Source organism: Physeter macrocephalus, chromosome 12, assembly GCF_002837175.3.
Source record: "Physeter macrocephalus isolate SW-GA chromosome 12, ASM283717v5, whole genome shotgun sequence".
In the NCBI taxonomy this organism is placed as follows: Eukaryota; Metazoa; Chordata; class Mammalia; order Artiodactyla; family Physeteridae; genus Physeter; species Physeter macrocephalus.
Window position 1 is genome coordinate 88,902,267 of NC_041225.1, and position 26,687 is coordinate 88,928,953.

The following is a 26,687-nucleotide window of genomic DNA, read 5'->3' on the forward strand; positions in this document are numbered from 1 at the left end:
GTGTCCCTAAGTGGAGCAGAGGAGGGTTCCCTTCTGGGGCCATGAGACGAGTTGAGAGGAACTGTAATCCCCTCCTTGAGGGACGCAGCCATTTATTAAAAAGGCAGCTTTGGAGGTCAGCCTCTCTCTTGCTTCTGCACTGCATGCGTAGAGGAAAAGGGCCAGGTTCTCCTTGCCTTCATCCTCCAAGTGAAGACTGACTAAGCAATTCCTCCGCAGCTGATTTAAGGAGGGAGGGAGGAGGCTCAGCCAGTTTGCTGGCAATAATCTAAATGCATCGCAAACCCCATTTAGCTCCTGCTAGGAACCCAGAGGGAATAAGAGGTTATTCCTGAAGCTTCCTTCAACCTCTAACAAACTGTCATGGGGTGGATGTGATCACAGGGCCCTTCTATGTTGCCTACTTCGGGGGCAGTTGGGGCTGGGAATGGCTAAGGAATTCAGTCTTGACCTAGGGCAGAATATTCTGAGAAGTTCTACAAACCCAGAGTTTTGTTACAATTATTCTGAAGAATGCTTCACTTAAGAGAAATCAGGGACATCTGCTGCCTTTCCTCACACTACTGACCAAAAGAACATGATGCACAGTTAACAGGGAAGGCGAGCAGGAAGGCTGACTCAGGGGTCCCCTCGCAAATGCTACAGGACCCCCAGCTAACACTTGAGCCTGGTGAGTGTAGATGCACTTCCATTGCCCAAGGTTGTCAGGTCAGACATTCTTTTGATGTCTTCTACTTAGGCTTTGCCATTCTTTTATATCGAGAACTTTGTGAGGTTTATCTGAAAGCCACTTTGAGATGAAGAAGGAAGAACCATAACATGGAAAATCCTAGAAAGGGTCCAAGTATCAAATATTTTTAAACTCTAGTGTTTACAAAGTGGTACTCACTTGGGATCGAAAGCAGCCAAGTCAGTGTGTGCAGCATCCATAAATAGAATACAAATCAGTTACAACGGAAACAAGATTAGATTAAAAAGCGTGCCCCGAAACAAGCTCTTACTGATAAAGAGTGACAAAGAGTGATAGTGTGCCACAGTCAAACTGGGTTTTGCAGTAACACTAGGATTATAGAACAGTTAGTAAACGAGTGGCCCATGGACTGGGAAAGAAACCCTCCTAGTTAGCGCCTCCCTCCCCAGTCTCCTAAACATCTAGAATTTTCCCTTTCATATTCTCCTAATCAAAACTAACTTGTCCTGTTTCCATTTCCTTTACTCTCCATGAAGAAACTGAAAACCTAATCTCACTATGGCTGGTTGCTAATAATGACTCAGTTTAATTAGAGCAGTAGTTCTCAAACTTAAGCATACATGAGAATCACCCAGAAGGCTTGTTAATATACAGCTGGCTCTATCCCAGAGTTTCTGATTCAGCAGGTCTGGGGTGGGGCCTGAGAATTTGCATTTCTAACAAGTTCCCAGATAGTTCTGATGCTGCTTCCAGGGACCAACTTTGAGAATCATGGCAATAGCATGACCCAAAAGAATGAGGTGACATTAGGTACCTGGGCAAGGCCAGAGGGGACACTATTTGGAGGTAGGTGGATTCTATTATAGTTCTCAAATCCTACCTGATGTGCCCTGTTCCTAGGGAACCCCTATGTTTGGTTTCTCCTTTGGACAGAATGGCCAAAGTTCCACATATGACCCTAGAATTTGGACCATTTCTGAAAGAAATTAAGGATGTGTACTTCCAAAAGCCATGTTTGTGGGAACATTTGTGTTCAGTGCAATGGATCTGTAGTCCAGAGGGTGTGAGCAGAAAACAAAAGTGCCCTGATGGGGCTTAGTCCACAGAGATGGGATTTGCTCTACAGTGTGATGACAAGAGCCTGCAGGTAGGCTCTCCTCACTCCCCTGGGCAAGCTTCACCTACTGCTGGGTTTTAATGAAATAACTCAAAATTAATTATAGAAAAAAAAAGAAGAGAAAAAAATGGCCTCGACATCTTTACAAATTCAGAGCAGTGACAGAGGGTGAGAGGGTACAACCAAAACTATGCTCCCTGATGTCAGAACAACTTTATCTTTACAAGGCCTAGTCTAAAGTAGAGTACACAATAATTGTGCAACAAATATTTTTGGTTGACTTCTCAATATTTTTTATCAGTTGTATGCATTAAGGTGCTGAACAACATGGTAACTACTTATGTGAAATGCCAACTGAATCTGAGTATAGATATGAAAACTTCACAAGCGTTCCATGAGACTGGAAGGGCCAGCATTGATATCCCCTAGGGAAACTGACATTTGGTGTGACCTTGGGTGTCTCTGGACCTCAGTTTTCTCTGTGAGTCCAGCCTGGTGGTGCTAAGAGGTATGTGGATGGCTCTCTACCCTCTGCTCTATAGCATCCTGGGCACTCTGAGCACGTCCCACTGAAAGCTCTTAGGGGCATGATTCTGACTGCGAAAGAGGCCAGTGGTTCAGCTATGGAAAGTCCTAACTTTACAGATGACACTTTTTTGGTCAGAAAGGGACTTCACAGGAATGGGTTGACCAGTTGGTTGATTCAGCCTCCCACCCAGCACAGGGATCCTTTTTATGATACCTCTGGCAGACAGATATCCAGGTAGTGTCCAAGGAGCTTGCTACCAACCGAGGGGGCCAATACCTCTCAGGGTGGTGGCTTCCACCACTGTTAAGATATACCTTGAATTCAGCCAGCGTTTGGCTCCTGGAGATTTTGTTCTTCAGCCCTCATTCTGCATCTTATAGTTACACGGGGTGAATCTGGCCCCTCTGTGTCATGACAGACTTTCTCTCATACCTCTCTAAAAGCTTGGATAACCCCAGGTTCTCTAACCATTCTTTAATGACATAGTTGCCAGGTCCTCCTCCACCCTGACTAGTCCTCCACCCTGGACATGTCCCCATCTGTAGGGATGTTCATCCCTCTGGTGTGAACCCATTGGCAGTGATGTGTCAGGGAGAACTCATGGTGTCATGTGCTCATGGAGCTGGGAGGGACTTTAGGCTCCATCAGGTCTACCTCTGGCCTAGAGCAGGAACCCCTGAGTAGCATTTCTGACTGGTGTGGCCTCCCCATTACTCCACACTGAGGCCAAGCATGCCTTCTTCCCTTCCTGGGGTATCACTATCACTGCTCCCTCCTGACTATGACCCTGGGCTCTGGTATTGTGATCCTCATTAGAGTTCCTGCCCCCTTGATTTCCTTCCAAAAACTGGTTTAAGACCCTGTATTTGCTCCTTTGGGACAGAAAGTCCTTGGCTGAACAACCCCTCCCAAGCAGGCTCATGCTCCTGCATTTGAGTAGACAACGGGGTGGAGGGGAGAGGCAGAGGGGGAGTGGGTGTTAGAGGGGAGTGGGTAGTGGGTGGGGGCCTAGGGCACCTCTGGGGTTACCGGTCACCTGTGTCGGGGGCGACGCACTCGCATTTGTAGATGGTGATAGAGTCAGGCTTAAAGTTCATGTTGATGGGGTAGTACTTGAAGGCACCAATCATCTTCTTAATGGCATCATAGATGAAGATGAAACTGATGAGGGTGGAGAAGCCCTCCTCAGTGAAGCGGGTGATATACTTGATGATAAAGCTGGCATCTGTGGCCACCAGGATAAGGCACTGGACAGCTGAGTGTAGCCCAATCCAGAGGCGGAACTCCATGTAGTCCAGGCCATTGCCTCTGGAAGGCAGAGGGAATCAAAGGGCCTCCAGCCCAAGGCTCTTGTCTGTGCTCGGCTCCCCAGACCCACCCTGGGTGCCTCATCTGCCCCTCCTGTGGCACAGATGCCCTCCTAGGAAGTACAAGAGGACCAGGGATGGGGACAGTTCCCGGGTGGGGTTGTCTGGTCTTTGAGAATTCCGGGAAAGGCTCCCATGGGGTGGCAGAAAGGTGCTCACACACTTCGGTTCTTACACATTTGGTAACAAACACCAGAGTGAATGAAAAACAGGAAATTTCAGAATGACACAGCTGGAGCAGACCTTAGAAATGGGCTCATGTTGTAGGTGAGGCAACTGAGCCCAGAGCTGCGTGAGTCAGGGTATAGCCTTCTGACCTCCAGCTTGAAACTTTTTATACACTGCATTGACTTTCAAGTCATAATTGCTCATGAGCAGAGCAGTGTGAATTCTCTCCTCTTGTCTTGCCTGGATTTCTCCCCATGGGCTGTGCTAATATGCACTAAGGTGGCTTAAAGGCAGATATCGGAGGGAGTCAGGAGGGACCACCTGGCAGTGCCTCCTACAGGTAAAGACAGCTTTGGTACCTTCTCATCCCACCTCCCCCTTGGGGCTCTTCCCCTACCCCAACCTTGGCATACTGTCCCAAGTGTGAGAGCAGGCATTGGGGGCCACCAAGGGCACCTACTTGCTGAAGTCGAAAAGGAGCTTCTCGAAGATGAGGATGGGCCCTGTGCTGCTGAGGATGATGAGAGGCTGTCCCGAGAAGAGGCAGAACAAGGAGCCAGCCATGGCAGTGCCCAGGAAACTCTCCATCACTCCCTGGGGGCATGAGGAGAGTGAGGCTCAGTAGAGGTGTGAGAAAGGGGCCTCTTCGACACGTTAGAACCCAGTTATCTCAGCAAGGGCCACAATGCTCGTCCTTTATCCTAGGTCCTCTCCTCCTCAAATTCTGCTCCCCATCTCTGACTCCACAACGTCTCACAATTGCCAAGCATCACTCTCTAATTCTAGGTCCCATGTGACTTCCTTTTGTCACCCTATGGCCTAGAAAACAGGGCTGCCAATGGTTGTGCTTGTTCCTGTGCCCATTCTACTCCCAGAGGACAGTCCATTCATCCACCCAATCATTTATTCATTCAAAGATCTAGTAGGTGCTTTTAGAGGTCAGACCATTCATTCATTCATTCGAAAATCTATTAAGGTCCTACTATGTATCAGGCATTGTGCTAGACATTGAGGACCCATGAACAAACAAGATAATGCATCTTCATTCTAGTGGGAGATACACACAAGAAACTAGGCAATTTCCACACAGCAGAGTTTCTTAACCTCAGCACTACTGACATTTCAGGCTAGATAATTCTTTGTTGTAGGGGGCTGTCCTGTGCATTGTAGGATGTTTATTAGCATCTCAGTAGCACCTCACCTCCCAGTTATAAAAACCCAAACTGTCTCTAGATGTTACCCAATGTCTCCTAGGAGTCAAAATCGTCTCTTGTTAAGAACCACTGCCAAGGAATATGATAAGCTGGGATAAGGTAGGAGCACACAGTAAGAGTGAAGGGTTGGTCAGGAAAGCCTCCCAAGAGGTAGATACACGGAAGCTGAGAACCAAAAAATGAGCAGAGAATTGACCAGGAGAATAGGGTAAGTGGATGAGAAAGAGTGTGCCGGGAAGGGCAACAGTATTCACAAAGGCTGGAGCTGAAAGGGAGCATGTCTTTGAAGAACTGAAAGATGATCAGGATTGATGGAAAACAGAATGCAGACGAGTGAGGAGGACAGGAATCTGAGAAATGGAATACTGGGAGATGAGGCTTGAGAGGCAAGTAGGACCATGTCATGAGGGCTACTGGGGGAAGCTGGGATTTATGAGTCAAGGATGATGTGTGAATATCTGGGTCAACCATGGTGTCTCTCATTGGCTGGGGGGAGCAGCAGGTGTGGAGGGAAGATAATGGATGCAATGTTGGCCCTGTGAGTTGGGGGATCCCAAAGGGCAGCTATATGGACATGCCCAGGAGGCAGCTGGATATTGAACCTGCTGCTCAGGAGAGTGGTGTGGGCTGGAGATAGGCACTCATCTTAATTTATCTGGGAAAATGGGTCTTCACCTTGGTTCTCTGAGCTTTCCAGTGATACTATCTCAAAGGCCCCCAGTGGAGAAGACCCTTGTCTGGGTCTCAGGCTAGTGTCTCTGCTGAACTGTTTTCCCCAGGTATACCTGTGTTGTTATCATGGTAGACATTTCTAAAAATGTCTTAACTTCAAGCTAAGAATTTAAGGTTAGTTTTTTTAAAAAGTATGGGAAGAAGGTCACAATTAGCTACTCAATTAATTGTGCTCATTAAATTCATTAAAGCATCAGTAGGAAAAGTATCAACTAACAAAGCAGATGATTTCCCCTTAAACATTTGCTCTATTTACATAATCTTTAAATTTGGTCTTTAGTAATATGATTTAGCTTTAGACCTTTTAATTATGCCAGCTTGTTATTATTTTTCTCAAGGGTAAAGGATTACAAAAAGTGATGGTCTGAACCTGGATGGTAGGTCAAACCCAAACCTTGGTTTGGGGATTATGGGAATAAGCTCCTTACCACTACCCGGTGGCAGCAGATTTTTCTGAGGTTTGCATGCATGTCCCCAGCTCACACACACCTGATAATTGTCAGTGGCATCCCCCAGAAGCCCACCAAAGGTGATTGCGTTGGTAATGCAGCCGAGGTAGATGAATAGGATGGCAGAGATGGACTGAATGTGGAAGCCATCGTAGAAGTCACTTGGGAACCAGGGCAGCTTCCTCTTGACATCCAGACGCAGGCCACCGAAGAACCTGCTCAAGACAGGCCCAGACACTGCTTTCTCACTACAAACACCAGTGCAGGGGCAGGGCTATTTACAGGAGCCTGCGGAGTCTGCAGTGAGGAGGGGAACTTGACTAGGGGTGGATGGGGAAACGGATCTTTCCACCAGAACATTTAAGACCAGGGAAGAATTCTGTCATTAGACTGAGTTTGTGGTTGGCACCATCTCCACTGGGAAGGGTGGTCACAGACAGCCTGGGTGGGAGAGGGAAGGCTTTATGGGAATATGTCTTGGGGTAGACCTAACATTCCACAGGGAATGGAAATCCTGGGGTCCATAGACGGCTATCCTCACGTGCCTGATCATCCGCAGGGTGCCTGTGCTTGGTAACCATAGGTGTGTCCAACTTTAGGAGATGGAGAGATCATGGTTTATAAAGGTTCATCAAGGGCAGATTCTGAACCTTATAACTGGTTTCTTTGCTTTGTGGAACAAACAAGTGGGGAATTTTAGGTTTAGGGAGAATGCTTACTGGGGATGCTAGTCTCCATAGCTCCTAACACAGTGCTTAGCATAGAGCCGGTTTTCTCAACCTTGGTACTGTTGACATTTTGGACTCGATCATTCTTTGTTGGGGGGAGGGCAGTCCTGTGCATTGGAGGATGTTAAGCAGCATCCCTGGTCTCTATCTGCTAGATACCAGTAGCATCTCCCCTCCAGCTGGGACAAACAAAAATGTCTCTGAACATTGCCAAATGTCCCCTGGGTGAGGATGGGATTGGGGAGTAGGTAAAGTTGGGAACCACTGGCGGGCAGAGAGCCAAGGGCATAAAAAACATGACTCATTCTCAAAGTTATGATTTACACATAGCTTTGCAGGGCTGTGTCCTTTCCTAAATTCAGATCTACCCAAGTTATTCTAAGAGCTGGCAAAGAAACAAAAGCCAGGAAAATTTTCTATTGTTTTCTTTTAAAACAAGTTTTTTGACTAGGTAACAAAAGGTTAAAAAAATTCAAAGGGTACTCTTATGGATTGAGTTATGTCTCCCAAAAAGATATATCAAAATTCGAACCTGTAAATGTGACCTTATTTTGTACTTGTAATCAAGTTAAGATGAATTCATTAGGGTGGGCCCTAATCCAATATGACTGGTGTCCTCATAAGAAGAGGAAAATGCTATATGAAGACAGAAACACAGGAAGAACACCATCTGAGGACACAGACAGAGATGGGAATGGTGCAGCTGCAAGCCAAGGAACACCGAGGACTGCTGGCCACCACCAGAAGCTACAGAGAGGCAAGGAAGGATTCCACCCAGAATCTCAGAGGGAGGATGGCCCTGCTGACACCTTGATTTGGAAATTCTAGACTCTAGAACTGTGAGAGAATAAATTTCTATTGTTTAAACCACCCAGTCTGTGATACCTTGTTTCCGCAGCCCTAGGAAACTAATACAGGTAACAAAGGGTGTCCTGAGAAAAGTTTGGGTTCCCCCACTAGCTTCCCCTTTCCTGCCAGATCCAGGAGGGGCTTTGAGGGCTGGGGAGGAAAAGCGTGCATTGGCCAGATCCCAAGGCCCAGAGTGGGTGCTGCTGACAGAGGTGGAGAAGGTTCCTAAATGGTGGGTGAGGAGAAGAGAAATCTAAGACAACTGGTGTCACTGTCAGGCCTGGAGTGGGCACCTTCCTGTCCAGATGAGCTCTTCCCCGATCTCGTGCACAGTTGGCATCTCTCCATCATCCCCGCTGCCACCGCCGCCTGCAGCGCCACCGCCTCCAGCCCCTCCGCCACCTCCCGTCACAGAGCCGTTCATCTGACCTAGCTCAGTCAGGGAGAACACGGATTTCCTGGAAGGAGAAGGGCGATAGGGGACAGTGGGGCTCCCAATCCTAGGAAGAGATCAGCACCTCCAGGACTGTCCTCACAACTCCTTTACTTTTCCAACTAAAATCATCAAATATCTTAAAATACAGAGAAAAATGCAGAGAATGATCTAGCAACACCCCCACACACAGGTCACCCAGGTTTGACAGATGGTCACATTCAGCATATTTGCTTCTGATTTTTTTTTTTCAGAGAAATAAAGTGAGACTGAAAAAAAAAGGTACAAACCCATGTACGCTGACGTCCTTCTTTCAAATCCAAAAGAAGAAACGGACAGACTGAAAGCTCCCTCTGACCCGGCTCCCCGCTTGCCACCCCTTCATTCATACACACCTCTTGTCAGCAGAAGTCACCTTCTTGGGTGGCTCAATTCGGATATTTGGGTCCCACTCTCCAGGGGGAAGCACGATGACCTCGTCTAGAAACTCATCAATCCCCGCGATCAGATCCTCCCGATTCCTGGCCTTGTAGGCCACGTCACTGAAGAGCTGGCAGGGAAAGAGGCAGAGGAAGAGAAAGGGCCGCTCTCTTGCCGCGGTCCCCATCTCATCCACCTCCCGGGGGCACACCACATACACTTTCACAGAAAGTCACTTTGAACTATTACTCCAGCTGCCAATTTGCTCTCAGTTTCTGAGATGAGAACAACGGGGCAGTTGAAACATAGCACAGTGGGGACAGTGGGACATGGGGCAAGGCGGCTCTTCCTGGACCTGAAGGCCAGGTCTCTGTATTCCAGTTGTCCGACCTGGGTTGAGTTACTTTCTTAACCCTTCTGCTCTCAGTTTCCCACAGAGTGAGCTCATCAGAAAACCTGTGCAGAGCCCAGTTGGAGAAGCTCAGGTATTTCAAATCTGTTTTAACATCCCAGCCCTTCATTTTTGGAGGGTCAGGTTGCATCATTCCACACTGTCTCCAGAGGGGTTCTTTCTGACTTTACAGATCTGATTGGGTTGTGCTCGTGTTTAAACTCCTCTAGGCTCCCTGTCACATACTGTCAACTCTCAGCTCTGCCTACAGGCTCCGTGTAGTATATGGCTCCTCTCTCTGGTGTCACCTCCTGCTCTTGAAGCTCTTACACTGAGCCTATATCAAACCACTTCCATCCAGCTCCTCCCTCTCTGAACCGTGGCCCTTTGCCTGGAATGCCTGCCTCCTAGGCTGGTGCTCATCCTTAGCTTTAAAGCCCCCTCGTGTGTGAAGGGCTCATTGACTGCCTGGGCGGTTAGCACGTGGTTCACTCTAGGAGTAGGTCTATCTCTCCCACTTGATGGGTGCTCCTAAAGGGCAGTGACTATTCCCTCATTCTCATAATCCTCACACCCTGCACAGGGTCTGGCATACAGTAGGTGCTCAAACGTGACTGTTGGATAAGTGAATGAATGAAGGCACAGTGTTTGATGCAGGAGCCATGACATTCAGGAGTACATGCTTCTCGTGGCACTTACGTCATCTACCATGAGGGTTGCAATGGCACGGCCAATTTCATTATAGGATTTTGCTCTTCCAGAAGGTCCCAGCAGTATGAACAGAAATCTGCAAAGAAGATGGAGGAGGAGGGGGAAAGTGAGAAGGAAAAGTAAAAGCAGGTGGAGAGAAGGATTTTCTGGCCCTAAATAGTATCCGTTCTTAATTTTTTAACTGGGCAGAAACATGTCCCTTCCCTCCTCTGAATCCCGTATTTGCTTTGGAGAGACATTCCTCCTCACTCCCACCTGAGCATCTTTGCCACGCCCTGGCATCCCAGAGCTCACCCAGCAGCGCCTCTCCCAGCTGCTGGCTACTTCTTGTTTATGATTATTTAAAATAAATTCTCTCAAATTCTTCCTGAGTCAGACTGCCCTCCCCATACAGTTCCCTACTTTTCCTTCCTCGATTTAGGGGTGTCTCCAACTGCACTACTAGCTGACTGCATGGACAGCTGGCCACCTGAGGGTGTGTATGGTGGGCAGATTTCAATGGCTCTCACCTGGTGGGGACAGGCACCTCGGTCACTCCTCCCAGCATGGCTGACTGGATGAGACGCACGAAGGCAATGAATGGCTGGTCCAGGAAGTCCACCTCACCCACGAGCACATTGGAGGCTTCTGAGTCCTTGGGGATCTTCTTCATGAATTTGTTTTTCCGCTGGTCAGTGAGGGGGACACGAGATACCCATGGATACTCACATGCAGTGGTTTCGGCTCTCACTCAGCCCATTCAGACTACTGTGGAGACCTAACCTTACAAAATTCTCCCAGCATTTCTCAAGAGACTGAAGGAAATAAGCCAACACTCTCCCACAATCTTTGAGGAGACTCAAAGTTGGTTAACCCCAGGGACCAATTAAGCCTTTCGTAGATGGGAAGGAACAGGCAATGAGTTGACCCCCTGAGATGTTCCTTGATGGGCGAAAACCTTGTTCTACTGAAGTGTGAGTTGAGGGGTCAGAATAGAAAGTCAGGGTTCGCTGGACATCCAGTCTCTTCCCCTAGCAGCAGCTCAAGCAGATGGGAGTCTTGGCCCTTACACTCCAGCTGCCCAGCCCTCCCTCTTTGCCTTTACCCTGGATGGCCGTGGGAGGAATGAGACCATCCTGATGGCCAGAGTGGACACACTTTGTTTTTTCTTTACCACTAGCTTCCTGGCTGACAGGAACCCCTGGACCTGTGGGTCCAAGCCTGTGGGAGACTTCTGTGCCCCCAAGTCACCCCTAGAGGACCTCCCAGGAAACTCATAGCTTCTGAGCCTTTCCAGCTGAGACTATCGAAGTACCCTCTGTCCAGTCCCTCTGGCTGGTGTCTAGTCAGGGCAGGAAGGTCAGATAGGAAGAGTGAGTGGGGGTCCAATGTGAGAGGTGCTGGAGACAAGCCCTCTGCCCCAAATCAGCCCCACCCTCTGCGGTCATGACTTTCATCCTATGGATAAGATGCCGACTCCTCCTGAGCCCTCTCTTATGATGAAAATGCCCAGGGGTGGCCACATACGCACTCTTCTTAGTCTTTAACATCTTAGGGTACATTCGTTTTTCAGATCGCTTTCCCTCTGGGCAGCAAGGGGATAGGCAAGAGACAGAGATAGTTTCATAGAGAGAGGTGGGGAAGGAGCGTTTGGGGAGGACCAGGCTGGTGGGAGTCCACAGTGGCCAACAAAGGAAGAAAGGGCCCAGGAGGTGGAGGCAAGTGGTACAGAGAGATTCTGAGGACGCCACAGTTTTGCCACCTATTCCCCCTTGATGGGAGTCTCTCTTGTGGGCACAGAAATGCTTGTTTCTCATAAGCTCAGTGAAGATAGTTTCCTTCTGTCCCTGGAGAGGGATCAGTTATGGGCATGGGCATGGCCAACAGGTCTTGCCCCTTTGGGCCCACAGCCATTTCCTGATTTGACTCTTGGGGGACGTGATACATACTGGGCTGGGGACCTACCAGCACTAGAAAAGGCTTGTGAGCAAGGGCCGCACCCTTATCTTTTAAATCCCTTAAAAAACATAAAACTCTCCACAAGCACCTGGGCAACAGCCCCAAGGACCCTAACGCAGTGAGAATAAGCAACAGCAGGAGTTAATGGGAAGGCCAGAGTCCCCACAACTCAGAAAGCCTTAGGGGCTTCCCTGGTGGCGCAGTGGTTGGGAGTCCGCCTGCCTACTGGGGGGACACGGGTTCGTGCCCCGGTCCAGGAGGATCCCACATGCCGCGGAGCGGCTGGGCCCGTGAGCCATGGCCGCTGAGCCTGCGCGTCCGGAGCCTGTGCTTCCGCAACGGGAGAGGCCACGACAGTGAGAGGCACGCGTACAGCAAAAAAAAAAAAAAAAGTCCCTTTGTCCCAGGAGCAGTTAGTTGGTTCATAAGCAGGTTCTTCAGGATGGAGTTCTGGGTGTGCCAGGGCAGCCACTGTCTCCCTGCCAACTCCATGTCCCTGGGCATCATGCAGGGAGCAGGTGGGTGGCAGGAGTGCCCTGGAGAACAAGGTTTTGAAAACAGCAATGCTCTGGGGTGGCCCATGCAACACGCTCGTAACCGTGAGCAGAGAGGAGTTAAAACAGGGCCTTGGTCCTCCCTTGTAGGCTGTGACCCCAGTAAGGAGGCCAGGGTTGTGGCATCCCAGAAATGGGCCATGCTGGTGTTCTGGACACCCTGGCTTGGTGATGGTCTGGACACGGGCTTGTCTAACCAGGGTCCTGCTGACCCCACTGCCTGAACCCAGGGGACTCTGGTCCAGCTGTGCTGAGTCACTGCACACAGCGATGCTGTTTGAATCCACACTCTGCTCACCGGGAACTCCCTGGAACTCAGGGCCAATGTGGAGTGGCGAAGAAAGTTGCACCTAAAGAAAGAACTGCCAGTGCTGCTGCAGATACTGAGAAGCAGCATCACACAACCAATTAGGAGAGCTGGACGCTGGTGCCCGGTGTTGGGTTCCAATCCCTAAATCAAAGGCAGCATTGCCGGGGGAAAGTAGCGGATAGTACTCTTCTTACCACTTAGGTAGTGAAAAATAGGTTGTGAAAAACTTTTACTAGGCAGTGCTTTCTTATAACAGCTCCACTATCTGTGCGCATGACTATAGTAAAGTGGGGTCCTTCTCTAAATAATATTCCAGAATAGTCGTTCCTAAGTCACTCCCAAATCAAGGGCTCTAGAGTCACACTGCCTGGATCAAATCATGGGTATGCCACCTTTCAGCTGCATGAACTTAGGCACGTTATTTAACTGCTTTTATGTTCTCATCTGTAGAGTGAAGATGATATAGTACCTTCACGATGCACAGGAAACGCGCCGCACAACGTAGTGCATGCAACGTGTGGACCTCAAACGTTGGTTGATGCCGTCATTATTGTTATTTTATTATTTTGGCCACCAAAGGGCCCTGGAGACACTGACATGAGGGAATACTCTTGTTTTGCCTTCCACCAAACTTGGGACTGTCTTGGAGGCCTGGAGGTCACCCAAGCTCCTGAGGAGTAGGTGCCAAAGTTCAGGTTTCCCTCATCACCTTCCTTCCCACTCCTGGGGGCCCAGGCAAGGAGACCTTGGGACCTTCTGCCCCTGAGATGTGAATGTTTGGAATTGAGGGCAGCCTCCTCTGGGCTTCCCTCGGGGGCACAGTCATGGGGGTCCTGGGCTGTGGGCTTAGAACTTGGACTCAACTTGTTTGCGGGATTCTGATCTCATCAGGGAGGTTTCAGCCAAGCTGGTGGGAGACAAGAACGGACTTTGTCCGGCGCTAGCCAAGGAGAAGATACACTGTTGGGCAGTCCAGTTGATTCACTATCGTTATTTTCCCCACAGGGAGGCCCCGCTGCTTTTCTCTACCAGCCCAAGCCCCCACTTCATCCTTAAAAGTGTTTGCGGGTCATGGAGGAGGTGAAACTCTGTGTGGCGGTCTTCTCTCTCCAATAAACCCCAAGGTCAGGGATAACTGGCATCTCATCTGATCACACTTCTCTGTCCCCTACTCCTTCCAGGGCCTGGCACAGAGCCAGTACCCAAGTGATGGACTGGGCTGAGTCACCAAGGCAACCCAGAGCCCCACCCGCATCCTTCCCGGGGACTCCCACTTTTTCACGGGAGTAGAGTTTTGCCTGTAGGGCCTCCCTACCCCTGAAACCAAAGACTTCGTCCTGCCCTGGCCCTCCACTGCAGCCAAGTGCAGGGGCTTTACTACCTGGTCTGTATTTGGGGTGAGAGAAATATCATTCATGCTCCTGCTCTGGGCGTGACCTAGGAGAAAAGGAAAAGAAGGTCCATCAGGGGAAGACAGGTTCTCGCAGGTCCTTTTCTCTTGGTCTCTACACAGGCTTTTCCCATCTTCACAACCAAAGCAAAGCCCCCTCCCCTAATCCTGCAGCCCCTTTCAGCAAGCATTCTCTCTCTTGTCTTCTTTTCAATGGCAGCTTTCTTAAAAGAATTGCTGGGCCCCAGGTTCTACTGCGTCCTTCTCACGCCTCAGTGTGCTATGCCCTGGTTCCAGCTCTCCACCCTGCCTTCTTGGGCAGAGACTAAGATGTTGCTCTGCGCCAGGCCCTGAGGTGGGGAGGGACACAGACACACTATTGGGTAACGAGCCAGGTGTCACTAACCTTGGGCCTTGTTGGAGAGAAAAGAACAGTTTCACCCCTGTCCTCCATGACCCATGCGAGTCTTTAAAGATGGCTGGGGATTTGGGCCGGCAGAGGGGAGGAAGGTGGGGCTCCCCATGGCGAGAACAGTGGTGGTGAACTACTCGAACAGCTCCTTCCTCCGTTAAGGCAGGAGAAGTTCAGCTCTCATTTCCCACCAGCAGGCACATGCAGTGAGCCCTCTCAGGCTTTCTGTGGTCTGTGGTGTCCCCGAACTTCCAGACTCTGCTTTCCCTTGGCTCCCCTCTCTTATTTCCGTCCAGGATCCTCTCTTGCTGGGCTCTCCTCAGGGCCTTGCTTTGCACTCAAACCCTCGAGAGGCCTCACCCCCGTCCTCCTCAGTCAATCCCATCCCCTCCTGTTTCTTCCCCATATGCACATTTGTGCTGGGGATGCCCAGGTTGGGTCTCCAGTCCAGATCTGTCCTGAGCTCCAGATTCCTCTGAGCAGCCTGACCTGGCACCTCAAACTCAACACACCCGAAACGAAACTCGTTGTCTTCCATCAAATGTCTCCCCCCATAGACCCCACACCACCAGTGCTTCCTCCCTTTATCCAGGTCCCCACAACAGCAGCATTGGCACTTCATATATAGTGAATAACAGAGCAGAAAGCTCGTCCCAAAGCCGTTCACCGCCTCTGACTGCCAGCATCCCCCTGTGGAATAACCAAGACCAGGGAGACTAAGAGCATCCTGGGGTCACTAAGAACAGAGAGAAAAGACCGTGACAAACCCCTGCCGTGGCAAAGGTCACATCACTGTCACTGTCCTGAAGCATTCCTCTGGCCTGGTCAGGGGCACAGCCCTGGGATGTGCTTGTTCGTATCTTGTCATTCTAGCAAAAGTATTTAAAGGAAAATACTCCTTCACACCGCTTTTTCTTTTCACTTCCCAAGTTCCCTCTTTTCTTTGCCTCACAGCTCACCTGTCTGTTCAGCCCTGATGAATTGCCTGACAAAGCCCGGTCTGTGACCATGCCCCTCACAGGCTCCACTCACCCAGTCACAGCCCTCAGGGGCTGCAGCTCCACCAGCATTTCATTGTCTGGGGCCCAAGACTGTCATCCAGGTATGGGAACATTCTCTGTCCTGGGGCAAAGGACCTCGCCTGCTTTTAATTGTTTCTAGGAAGACTTCTCACCGAAAACAGGGCTAATGATCAGTTTGGTGAAAATAAAGCCGTAGACTAAGTTAAAAATGCCTAGCACACAGGATTGGGTATCGATTATGACAGGACTTGAGTAGAGCTGCAGTTTTTGGAGTAATTATTTAGAAAACTAAGGTAGTAAGTTAGACTCTGAGGGCAGCCCAGGTTTAGGGTGAAAGTTAGATTTCTTCTGATGCCTGAGAGTTCTAGACAGACCCTGGGCTTTACCTCCTCTGCTATGAAAGTATGAAAATTGACTCCAGAGTGGCCACAGCCAGGACGAAGCTGCCAGAAGATACTCACACAGGCGGCCGTAATTGGCACTTTGCCGCATCCTCAGGTCCTCGGTGGAGTGGTGTAGGCTCGGGCCCGCCGCGGGGCTCCGGCCTGGGCTGCGATCTGGGAGGAGGGACAGAAGAGATTTGATTTCGGCAGACTTGCTGGAGTGGCGCAGCTTCTTCCGTTAGCACGATTCACGTTTACAATCATTTCACCTAAATAAAGCTGGGCTGCAAGACATGTCTCTTCCCCTTCTAGGAAGAAAGGATGTTTGGTTTTCATTCTTGTTTTTCAGGATTTTTTTAAGCAAGTGAATAGTCTGAACATGATTAGAGAAAATATTAGTACCTTTGAAAGTGAAATAGATATACAGTTGATTAAATAGACACCAGGTGTTGTAGATGACCTAGGTTCACCCCTGATTCCACAACCTACTGGCCATGTGATCTTAGGTAAGTAACTTAACCTCTCCGTGCCTCAGCCTCCTCATCTGTAAACTGCGGATGATGAGAACAGTACCTAGTCATGGGGTTATTGTGAGGATGAAGTGAGTTAATACATGTGGAGCACTCAGACAGTGCCTGGAACACAGGTAAGTGCCGAATATGTACCCACTGTAGGCTAAACATTTTCCATTTAAAATAATTCATCTAAGGAGATTCCTCAAGTCTCTTTAGTTGGCAGCGTTATCAACTTTGTACTGATTATTGCATTTATCTGACAGGTCCAGCTAGTGTCTGGGCATCTCAACTCTGGGATATCAAGAGTGGAGGGTTGCAGGTTTGAGATGCGTGCATAGAACAAGCCACCAGCGTATGGCCCGACTCACTGGTGGTGGAGGAGACTGACTTTCCAATGTCAACCAAGGAGCGGTGGATGGGCTTCTTGGTTTGGTGACGGTGTTTCCTCAGTAGGACGTAGCTGACCCTCTCTCGGAGCTCTGGCCGAAGGAGGCCGTCCTCGATTTGCTTTTCAATGACATCATCTAAGTGGGAAACAAACACGCCTTGTCCACGTGGCACCGAATGACCAGGGGTGTGGGGGTCTTCAGTTTCATCTGTTATTAGTGGGATTAAAAGTGACCTAAAGGAGGCAGGGAATGTAGAAATAGTCCCACCTTTGCCACAAACTGAAAATTTGGACCAGTCATGAACGCTCAGCCTCCTTATATGTAAAAGGGTGTGTGCATGTCTGTGGGAGTTCGTGCATGTGGATGCATGTGTGTGTGCATGGGGGTGCACATGTGCATGCATGTGTGGGTATAGGATTTCTGCTCTTTCTATCAATAACATTGTGGAAAATAAATGAAATTGTACACATGAAAGTACCCTAAGAAGCTCAAGGTACAATGCTAAGTGGTTTTAGTCCTAACATGAATTCTTTTTAGAAAAGTATTTTCGGCAATGTAGTTCTGGCAAAATTGAATGTGCTAAACCAAAATTCACAGGAAGTTTTAGGGATGATAAGGCAAGCCGCTCCTCCCCTTTGCCACTCTATCAAATGAGAGCTAATTTCCTAAAGATGAATTGTGATCTATTTACCCTGACAAGAAACAGGTTGCCATGGCAATAGGTGTCTCCAACCATGCTAAGAAGCCCTTCTCCCTGTTGTTACATTGCTGGATGGCATTTCAGAGGCTGACCTTTCCCTCTCTACGTGTATCTGAAACTTGGAGCAACTGTGACACTGCCTTGGGGGCCTCAGACCCAAAGCCTGGTCTCTGCAGAATTAGGCAGGCATCAGAGGTGGGTGTGCCATGCAGACCAAGGGTGGGCATGAGATGGGGCAGGTGAAGGAGGACGCTGCCCTGCTTGGTGGGGGCCACAGCGGTCCTTGCCTCACCTATGATCTGTGGTAAGGAGCCGCTGTCCAAATCCAGCAGCACCGTCCCCGTCTGCAGGCAGGTCCGGAGCTCAAAGAGGCTGTGCAGGGACAGTGTGGACACATGGGGCTTGCTCCAGCGCTCGCCTCCTTCCTCGACCTTTTCTTCAAACTTTATCCACCTGGAAAAGTAAGGATGGGGCTCAGCATGGCCTTTGCCCTCAGGAGCAGCCCCCAGCTGGGCCTCTTCAGGAGAGGGGTGTTGGCTTGCGAGTCATGCTATGCACATCGTTGGGGCATTGGTCCTAGACTCACAGGCAGAGGATCTCCTGGGGACATCCCCACTCGGTCCCCCACTCCTCCTGATGCGGTAATGCTCAGGACAAAGTGGCATCAGAGAGTGACCATAAATGGGCATGAAGGATACTTTTAGAGTGGTGGAAATGTTCTAAAACTGGATTTCGTGATGGTCACACAACTCTGTACATTTACTAAAAATCATTTAATTAATGCACTTAAAATAAGGGAACTTTATGGTATCCATTAATAATAGAGCTGTTAAAAAAATCATCCACTGGACCCTAGCTACACGTCTACTGGTCACACATGTGTTCAGTGTCTGCCTTATGGGGTGTTTGCTGGGAGCAGGAAAGTATTTCCCCACAGTTCTAGTGTAGGGCCTGAGGTTTCCATGTGTCCCACTTGGATTTTGGCTCCGAAAGTTCAAGTTAAAATCCAAACGTCATTTGAGGAAGGAAAGAAATTAAACCAAGGGTATGTAGGAGTTTGTCCTTCCTAGAAGCCTTGGAATCATAGGCTGAGGTGGAGGGGACCAAGTGGGAAGGCCTTGGGCAGGCTGGCAGAGGTAGCACTGGCCTGTACCTCCCCCGCAGAGGGCAGCACCACACAGCCTGGAGAGCCACTGGGAAGCAAAACCTGGCTGGAGACCTGCTGGCTCAGCTTTATTAGATGTCGACCTCAAGTTAGTGAGTAGCGTCAAGCTATGCCAATCAAAATCCCAGGGGAGTATATTTGGACTGTGACTCTCTAATTCTAAAGTTCCTCTGAAAAAGTGAATGTCTGAGAGTGGTTCGGGAAAGTCTAAAAAAGAAGAATGGGGATGGCACATGCTTTTAGCAGATATAAAAACTTACTGAAAACCATGAGTTATTAAAGCATTGTAATTCCAGTCCAGATATAGACAAAGGGATCAATAAAACAACAGTCTGGAAACAGACCTGAGCCCCCATGGGAATTTGGGGTTTGATGGAGGAGCCATTTAAAAGATGACCAACCTAAATATAAAAAAGTCCCTACTTCTTACCAAGCACTACTAAATTCTATGTGGATTAAAGGTTAGACATAAAAATAAATCTATAATGGAATATTGTTGAGCCTTAAAATAAAGGAAAATTTGACGCACGCTACAGCATGAATAAAACTTGAAGACATTATGCTAAGTGAAATAAGCCAGTCACAAAAGGACAAATACTGTAAGATTCCACATCTATGAGGGACCTAGAGCAGTCAAATTCATAGAGACAGAAAGTAAAATGGTGGTTACCAGGGGCTGAGGGGAGAGAGGCAGGGGAATTACTGTTTAAGTGGTATAGTGTTTCAGTTTTGTGAGATGAAGGAGTTCAGGAGATGGATGGTAGTGATGGTTACACAACAATGTGAATGTACTTAATGCTATTGAACTGTACACTTAAAGATGGTTAAAATGGTAAAGTTTATGTTATATATATTTTACCACAATTAAAATAAATAAATAACCATGTTAAAATCTATAAACAAAAATATAAATATACTAGAAGAGAATATAGGAGAATATTCTTGTTGTGGTTGTGGAGAAAGACTTCCTAAGCAAGATGTAAAACCATAAAGGGAAAATAAATGGGCACATTTTGTTACATAAAAATAAACTAAAACCTCTGTACAACACAATAAGACATAAATGAAATTCACATAAATGCAACATACTCAGAAAATATTTGCAACAAACAGGGCATCAAAGGATTTATTTTTTTTCGGCTGCACCAGACGGCATGTGGGATCTTAGTTCCCCGACCAGGGATCAAACCTGCACCCCCTGCTTTAGAAGCGTGGAGTCTTAACCACTGGACCACCAGGGAAGTCCACAAAGCTTCTTCACATCAATAAGAAAAACTCAAATTACCCAACTGAAAAATGAACAATTCTGAAGAGAAATAATGGCCAATAAATGTATGAAAAGATGTTCAACTTTACTAGTAATCAAGAACATTTAAATTGTTGCAAATAAAACAACATCCTTCACTTCTCATATTGGCAAAAATTTAAAAGATTGACAACTTCCTGTGTTGGTGGAAACATGGGGGGTGGGCACGCATAAACTGTATGTATGAATATAGTATGTGTGTGTATATATATATATATATATATATATATGTATATATATAGTGTAGCCACATAGCCTTCTTGGGGTGGGGAACTGGGGAGTCTCTTTTGTCTTTTGACCGAGCAGTTCTATTTCTAGGAAATTATCACAGGAGTATCATTGCACATCTACACACAGTAATATGTATACCAGGAGACGCTTACTGCAGCTTTGTGCAGTAGGGTGAATAACTGGAAACCACCAGTTTTCAGTAAAGACATGGTCACATCAATTCCATACATTCATGCTGAAGAATAACCCTCAGAGATAAAAAAGCATGAGGGTGAACTATGCGTACTGACAGGATGGACAATACTATCCCATTCTATGAAAAAAAGAAAAACACACACATGTGTGTATGAGTGTGTGTTTACACATGTGTCTGAACATGCCCAGCAGCAGTTTTGAAAGGATACCTGTCAGGTGGTTAAATGGTTACTTCTGAAGGGAAGTGTGGGGTTGTTGGTGGGGGGAGGATTTAAGAGACTTTCAATCTGTTGGGGTTAGGGTTAATTAGTGTAGTAAGAGCGCAACCTGTGGAGCAAGACAACCAAGTTTTATTTTTTATTTATCTTTGGCTGCATTGGGTCTTCATTGCTGCGTGCAGGCTTTCTCTAGTTGCGGTGAGCGGGGGCTACTCTTCATTGCAGTGTGCAGGCTTCTCATTGCAGTGGCTTCTCTCGTTGCGGAGCACAGGCTCTAGGCGTGTGGGCTTCTGTAGCTGTGGCATGTGGGCTCAATAGTTGTGGCTCGTGGGCTCTAGAGCGCAGGCTCGGTGGTTGTGGCGCACGGGCTTAGTTGCTCCACGGCAAGTGGGATCTTCCCGGACCAGGGCTCGAACCCGTGTCCCCTGCATTGGCAGGCGGATTCCTAACCACTGCGCCACAAGGGAAGTCCCGACAACCAAGTTTTGAATTCCAGCTTCACATTTACTAGCTATGGACTCTGGGCAAGTTACTCAATCTCTCACCACCTTTGTTTTCTTTAGGAATACTAACAGTTTATAGCAATTAGAGAAGTGCCTGGCACATAATGCACACTCTGTTAGTGTTAGCTATTAATGTGAAAATAAATAACGTTGCTTTTGTAAGTTTAGAAACAATACGGAAATAAGAAAGTAAAGGCATTCAAAGCTCTCCCAACCAGAAGACACCATGGTTGATATTCTGGTGACCTTCATATAAGATCTCTGTGTGCATGAACGCACATGTGCATGCATGCACACACACATTTTTACATTAATGACACCATAAGGGCATGGTATCTAATGGATATCCTTTCATGTCTTTAAATGTCTATAAATATTCATATCATTTTAAAGGCTCTTTAGCATTCCATTGTATGAGTAGACCATAATTTATGTGAATAATCCTCATTTGGTCGACATTTAGATTATTTCTAATTATTCTTTATTATAAACAAGGCTGGTTTGAATTTCCTTGACCCCTGTTCAATAATTTCCTTACGATAAACTCTCAGGAATGGAACTGCTGTGTCTGCACATTTTTACATGTATGACATACATTGTCAAACTGTTCTCTAGAAAGCTGCGCCAATTCATACTTCCACCAATGTACAGGAGACCTCACATTTCTCTGAAGTCTCTCAAACTCTAGTATTGTCATTCCTTTTCACTTTTGTGCATTTGGTAATTGAAAAATTATATCATATTTGCATTCTTTTGACTACATGTGAGGTTGAACATCTTTTCCTTTGTCAGATTTCTTCTTTACACAATTGTGTGAGCACTTTGCAGTATCAGTGTTTAATATCCTGATTCAATACATTTATTTGAGACCAGTTAACTTGGAGCCTGGTGGGGCCTTGGGGGCTTGGATGGACACAGGATGGGGAGGGTTTTTTCTAAATATATACATGTTTATTGACTAGTGTTATTATGGACCTATTATTACAGGCAAATGATTCTTTTTAAAAAAAATATTTATGTATGTATGTATGTATTTGGCTGTGCCAGGTCTTAGTTGCGGCATGTGGGATCTTTAGTTGAGGCATGAGGGATCTTTAGTTGTGGCACGTGGGATCTTTTTTAGTTGCAGCATGCGAGCTCTTAGTTGTGGCATGTGGGATCTAGTTCCCTGACCAGGGATTGAACCCAGACCCCCTGCATTGGGAGCACAGACTCTTAGCCACTGGACCACGAGGGAAGTCCTTAAATGATTCTTTTTTAATTGAAGTATAGTTGATTTACAAAGTTGTGTTAGTTTCTGGTTCTCTAGTTGTGGCGAGCGGGGGCTACTCTTCGTTGCGGTGCGTGGGCTTCTCATTGCTGTGGCTTCTCTTGTTGTGGAGCACAGGCTTTAGGCATGCGGGCTTCAGTAGTTGCAGCAAATGGCCTCAGTAGTTGAGGTGTGTGGGCTCTAAGGCATGCGGGCTTCAGTAGTAGTGGTGCACGGGCTTAGTTGCTCTGCAGTATGTGGGATCTTCCCAGACCAGGGATTGAACCCATGTCTCCCTGCACTGGCAAGCGGATTCTTAACCACTATGACCAGGGAAGTCCCTGCATTTCTTTTTCTAAAATTTTTTACTGAAGTATAGTTGATTTACAATGTTGTGCCAGTTTCAGGTGGATAGCAAAGTGATTCAGTTATATATATTCTTTTTTTAGATTATTTTCCATTATAGGTTATTATAAGATATTGAATATGGTTCCCTGTGCTATATAGCAGCTCCTTGGTGTTTATCTATTTTATATATGGTAGTGTGTATCTGTTAATCCCAAACTTCTAATTTATCCCTCCCCCACCCCCTTTCCCCTTTGGTAACCATAACCCCTTTGTTTTCTATGTCTGTGAGTCTATTTTTGTTTTGTAAATTAGTTCATTTGTATCATTTTTTTAAGATTCCACATATAAAGTGATATCATATGATATTTGTCTTTGTCTGACTTACTTCACTTAGTATGATAATCTAGGTCCATCCATGTTGCTGCAAATAGCATTATTTCATTCTTTTTTATGGCTGAGTAATATTCCACACTTTAAGAACCCCTATCCTAGGATGATGATTCTTAAACTTGGGTGCATATAAAAATACCTCAGATACTTCTAAAATCTTGATGTTTAGGTCATATCCTAGATCAATTTACATCAGAATATCTGGGTGGGATCCAGGCAACTCTACTACAGATTGTTCTAAGTAAAGTTCCTGATTTCTGGGGCTCAGAGGCTAAAATGACAATAAATTTGTAGTCAATAGTGTTTCCTAATTGTTTTGATATACACCTGTCCCCCCAAATAGACATCAAGCTTCTTGAGGACAGGGACCTTGTTTCCTCTCTGGTGTCCCTTCTGATCTCCTGCCCAGAGTAGTGCTCATCAAATGCTTGCTCCTTCTTGCTTGAGGGTAGTGAGGCCTCAGTGATTACTTTGGGTAATCACTATGAGAATCACTATGAGAAAATGACTGGGAAAAAGAGAGCTCAACAATCGTGGGTTTAAATGTGTTTTAAAATACTCAGAATTATCTAAGCAATGATCATCAGAGCCTAGTAACATCACAAATATACACACAAAGACCAGTTGGGCAGGAGCTGCCTTTTGATGGAAGCAGAGACCACCACCTATGAAATAGTCTTGTGGAAAAGCCAGACAGGAATCAAATGAGTCTGGACCCAACTACCACTTTACAGGAAACACAGGGGCAGAGGAAGATGTTAAACACCACCACAGGGATGCAGTTAACAAAATCCAGTATGTGGAAAACCGTATAGGACAAACAATGCAATTTCTTTAGCAATAATGGCAACTGCAAGGGAAAAATAAAGGAGGAGGAACATGTAGATTAAAAATGATGTAGGAGACATATCTCCCAAATGCAATGTGTGGACCAGTCACATATGAGGTGATCTGGGAAATAAGTATGAATACTGCACGGATAATTCAATGAAAATAAAGAATTACTGTCAGTTTTTCCAGATGTGACAGTAATATTGTGGTTGTGTTAAAAAGAAAGAGGCCTTTGAAACCAAGAAGGGCCCTGTAGGATTCCTGGGCACAGAGGCCTTTCGGTGTCCCCCGTTTCTTGTTTGTAGGGAATAGGTTTCAGCCTCCATGACCTTCCCTGCATTCCAAAGGGCAGGTTCAAACAGTTGCTAATCAGGGAAGAGAGAGGATGCAGAGACAAGGGAGGAGCGGTCAAGAAACAATAGTGCAGCCTTGGGGTAGAGTCCTGGTTCCACCTCAAGGGATACACATAACAATATCTTTGAGATCTTCTGCAGAACTCTTCATTCCAGGGAGAAGGTCACAGTTTGATAACCTCTAGATCCACAGAAGCTAATTAGGAGACCACCTGAGGCCAGATTAAAGGAATGCAGGCCTGCACACACCCTGATCCTCACCAGCAACCCCACCCTTGAATCATTGCTATAAAACTCCTCACCAAATTCCCCTGGGTTGGGACACAGTTTTGAGAGCATGAGCCCCCTGGGTCCCCCTTTGCCTGGCAAAGTAATAAAGTTTTTTTTTTCTTTTCTACTTCATCCAAAACTCTGTCTCTGAGATTCAGTTTGGCACCAATGCACAGAGGCCAAGGTTTCAGCATCACCTTTACCCAAAAGAATTGAGAACAGTGTCTTGAAGATATATTTGTACAACGATGTTCCCAGCAGTATTATTCACAGTAACTAAAATGTGGAAGCAACCCAGCTGTCCACCAGTGGATGAATGGATAAGCAAAATGTGGTGCCTCTGTAGTCATACAGAGGAATATTATTGAGCCTTGAAAAGAATGGAAATTCTTATATATCCTACAACATGGATGAACCTTGAGGACATTATGCAATAAGCCAGTCATGAAAAGACAAATACTATATGATTCCACTTAACTTGAGGCATTTAGAGTAGCTAAAAATCATAGAGACAGAAAGTAGAACGGTGGTATCTGGGGCTGGGGGGAAGGGAATGGAGAGTTATTGTTTAACGGGTACTGAGTTTCTGTTTTATAAGATGAAAAGAACTATGGAGATGGATGGTGGTGATGGCTGCACACCATTGTGAATGTATTAAATACCACTAAACTATATACTTAAAGGCAGTTAAGATGGTAAATTTTATATTTAAGTATATTTTACCACAATAAAAAAATGGGGGAAGAAAGAAAGAGGGCTTATCTTTTAGAGTCACCTACTGAAATATTTACAGATGGATTGATATGGGGTGTGGGATTTGTGTCAGCATGATCCAGTGTGTGTGTCTGGGGTAGTGGGTAGAAATAGAGGCACGAAATTGGCCATGAGTTAGCTGGTAACCATTGAAGCTGGGTGATGGTTATGTTGAGGGAAGTCATTCTACTACATACCACTTTTGTATAAATTTGTATACAAATTTATATACAATTTTTGTATAAATTTCCATAATACAACATTTAACCACTTTTCAGGATGAATAAAGGAATGGGCTCTTTAAAAATCCTCTGGCCAAAGCCAGGCTTAAAAACTTTTGGAAGCCTGATAAAGTGGTTAATGTGTAATCCCAAGCAACTCATTGCAAAGTGAGCTTTATACCACAGTTGACTTCCAAAGGGGGGAATTAGAGTTGGAGAAGCAGGTCAAATGGAAAGAAAATCTCTGGGCTGGAAAAGAACTCTCAGGGATTTTCTCCAGACCAGGGGCAGGTGCCAAGTGTCCCTCCCAACTGGGATGGAGCTGAATGGAAGCTCGAAGAGTCACATGTCACAGAAAGCAGTTCTCAGTCACGCAAAGGGTGTCCAGAACTGAGGCCTTTTCTATGACTAGTAACTTGGTCACTATACGATTAGAGGAAGTTGCTTTTCAGTTAATACCAAGAGTGGTTGAAATCATCATGGGGCAAGTTACTAGGCACAGCCAAACCACTAGATGGGAGGGTCTCCTTTTAGGATCTGGAAAGGGCTGAAAACTGAGAGACCTGAACTCTAGTTCTATCCTCAGATGGAAATAAATTCTAACTCCCACTGGCCTTGCCCTGGCTAGCATGTATATCAGTGGCTCTCACCTTAGCTGCAAGGATCAACTGGGAACTTTCAACAAATTCCAACATCCAGGCTGACTCCAGAATGACATCAGAATCTAGGGGCCAGACGGAGAAGCTTCAAGATGGTGGAAAAGGTCTGTATAGAGATTTCTGAGACCATCTATTTTGTATAAGACTGGATCCTTCCCAGTTCATGTTTTGTTTTCTTTTGTTTGGTTTTCCCAACTGAAAGTGAGTGTTGAGAAAGCTAAAAAAATACTAGGTAACAGAATACAAGAGGAGCTTCAAGATGGAGGAAGAGTAAGACGCGGAGATCACCTTCCTCCCCACAAATACATCAGAAATACATCTACATGTGGAACAACTCCTACAGAACACCTACTGAATGCTGGCAGAAGACCTCAGACCTCCCAAAACGCAAGAAATTCCCCACATACCTGGGTAGGGTAAAAGAAAAAAACAGAGACAAAGAATAGAGACAGGACCTATACCAGTGGGAGGCAGCTGTGAAGGAGAAAAGGTGTCCACACCCTAGAAGCCCCTTCGCGGGTGGAGACTGCGGGTGGCGGAGGGGGGAAGCTTCGGAGCCGCGGAGGAGAGCGCAGCCACAGGG

At 46.8% G+C, this 26,687-nt stretch overlaps 1 protein-coding gene across 1 annotated transcript in view; it reads right to left on the reverse strand.

Annotated features, from left to right (window-relative positions):
• The window catches only part of SLC4A5 (solute carrier family 4 member 5), a 107,197-nt gene that overhangs the window by 34,369 nt on the left and 46,141 nt on the right, over positions 1–26,687 (reverse strand). Inside the window, exons 5-15 of the mRNA XM_055089270.1 lie at positions 17,705–17,865; positions 16,692–16,847; positions 15,887–15,982; positions 13,983–14,038; positions 10,309–10,466; positions 9,788–9,875; positions 8,673–8,827; positions 8,138–8,302; positions 6,308–6,482; positions 4,333–4,466; positions 3,374–3,645 (exon numbers count right to left, since the gene is read on the reverse strand). Coding sequence (XP_054945245.1) covers positions 3,374–3,645; positions 4,333–4,466; positions 6,308–6,482; positions 8,138–8,302; positions 8,673–8,827; positions 9,788–9,875; positions 10,309–10,466; positions 13,983–14,038; positions 15,887–15,982; positions 16,692–16,847; positions 17,705–17,865 — 1,616 coding nt within the window. The remainder of the gene's footprint in view (positions 1–3,373; positions 3,646–4,332; positions 4,467–6,307; positions 6,483–8,137; positions 8,303–8,672; positions 8,828–9,787; positions 9,876–10,308; positions 10,467–13,982; positions 14,039–15,886; positions 15,983–16,691; positions 16,848–17,704; positions 17,866–26,687) is intronic.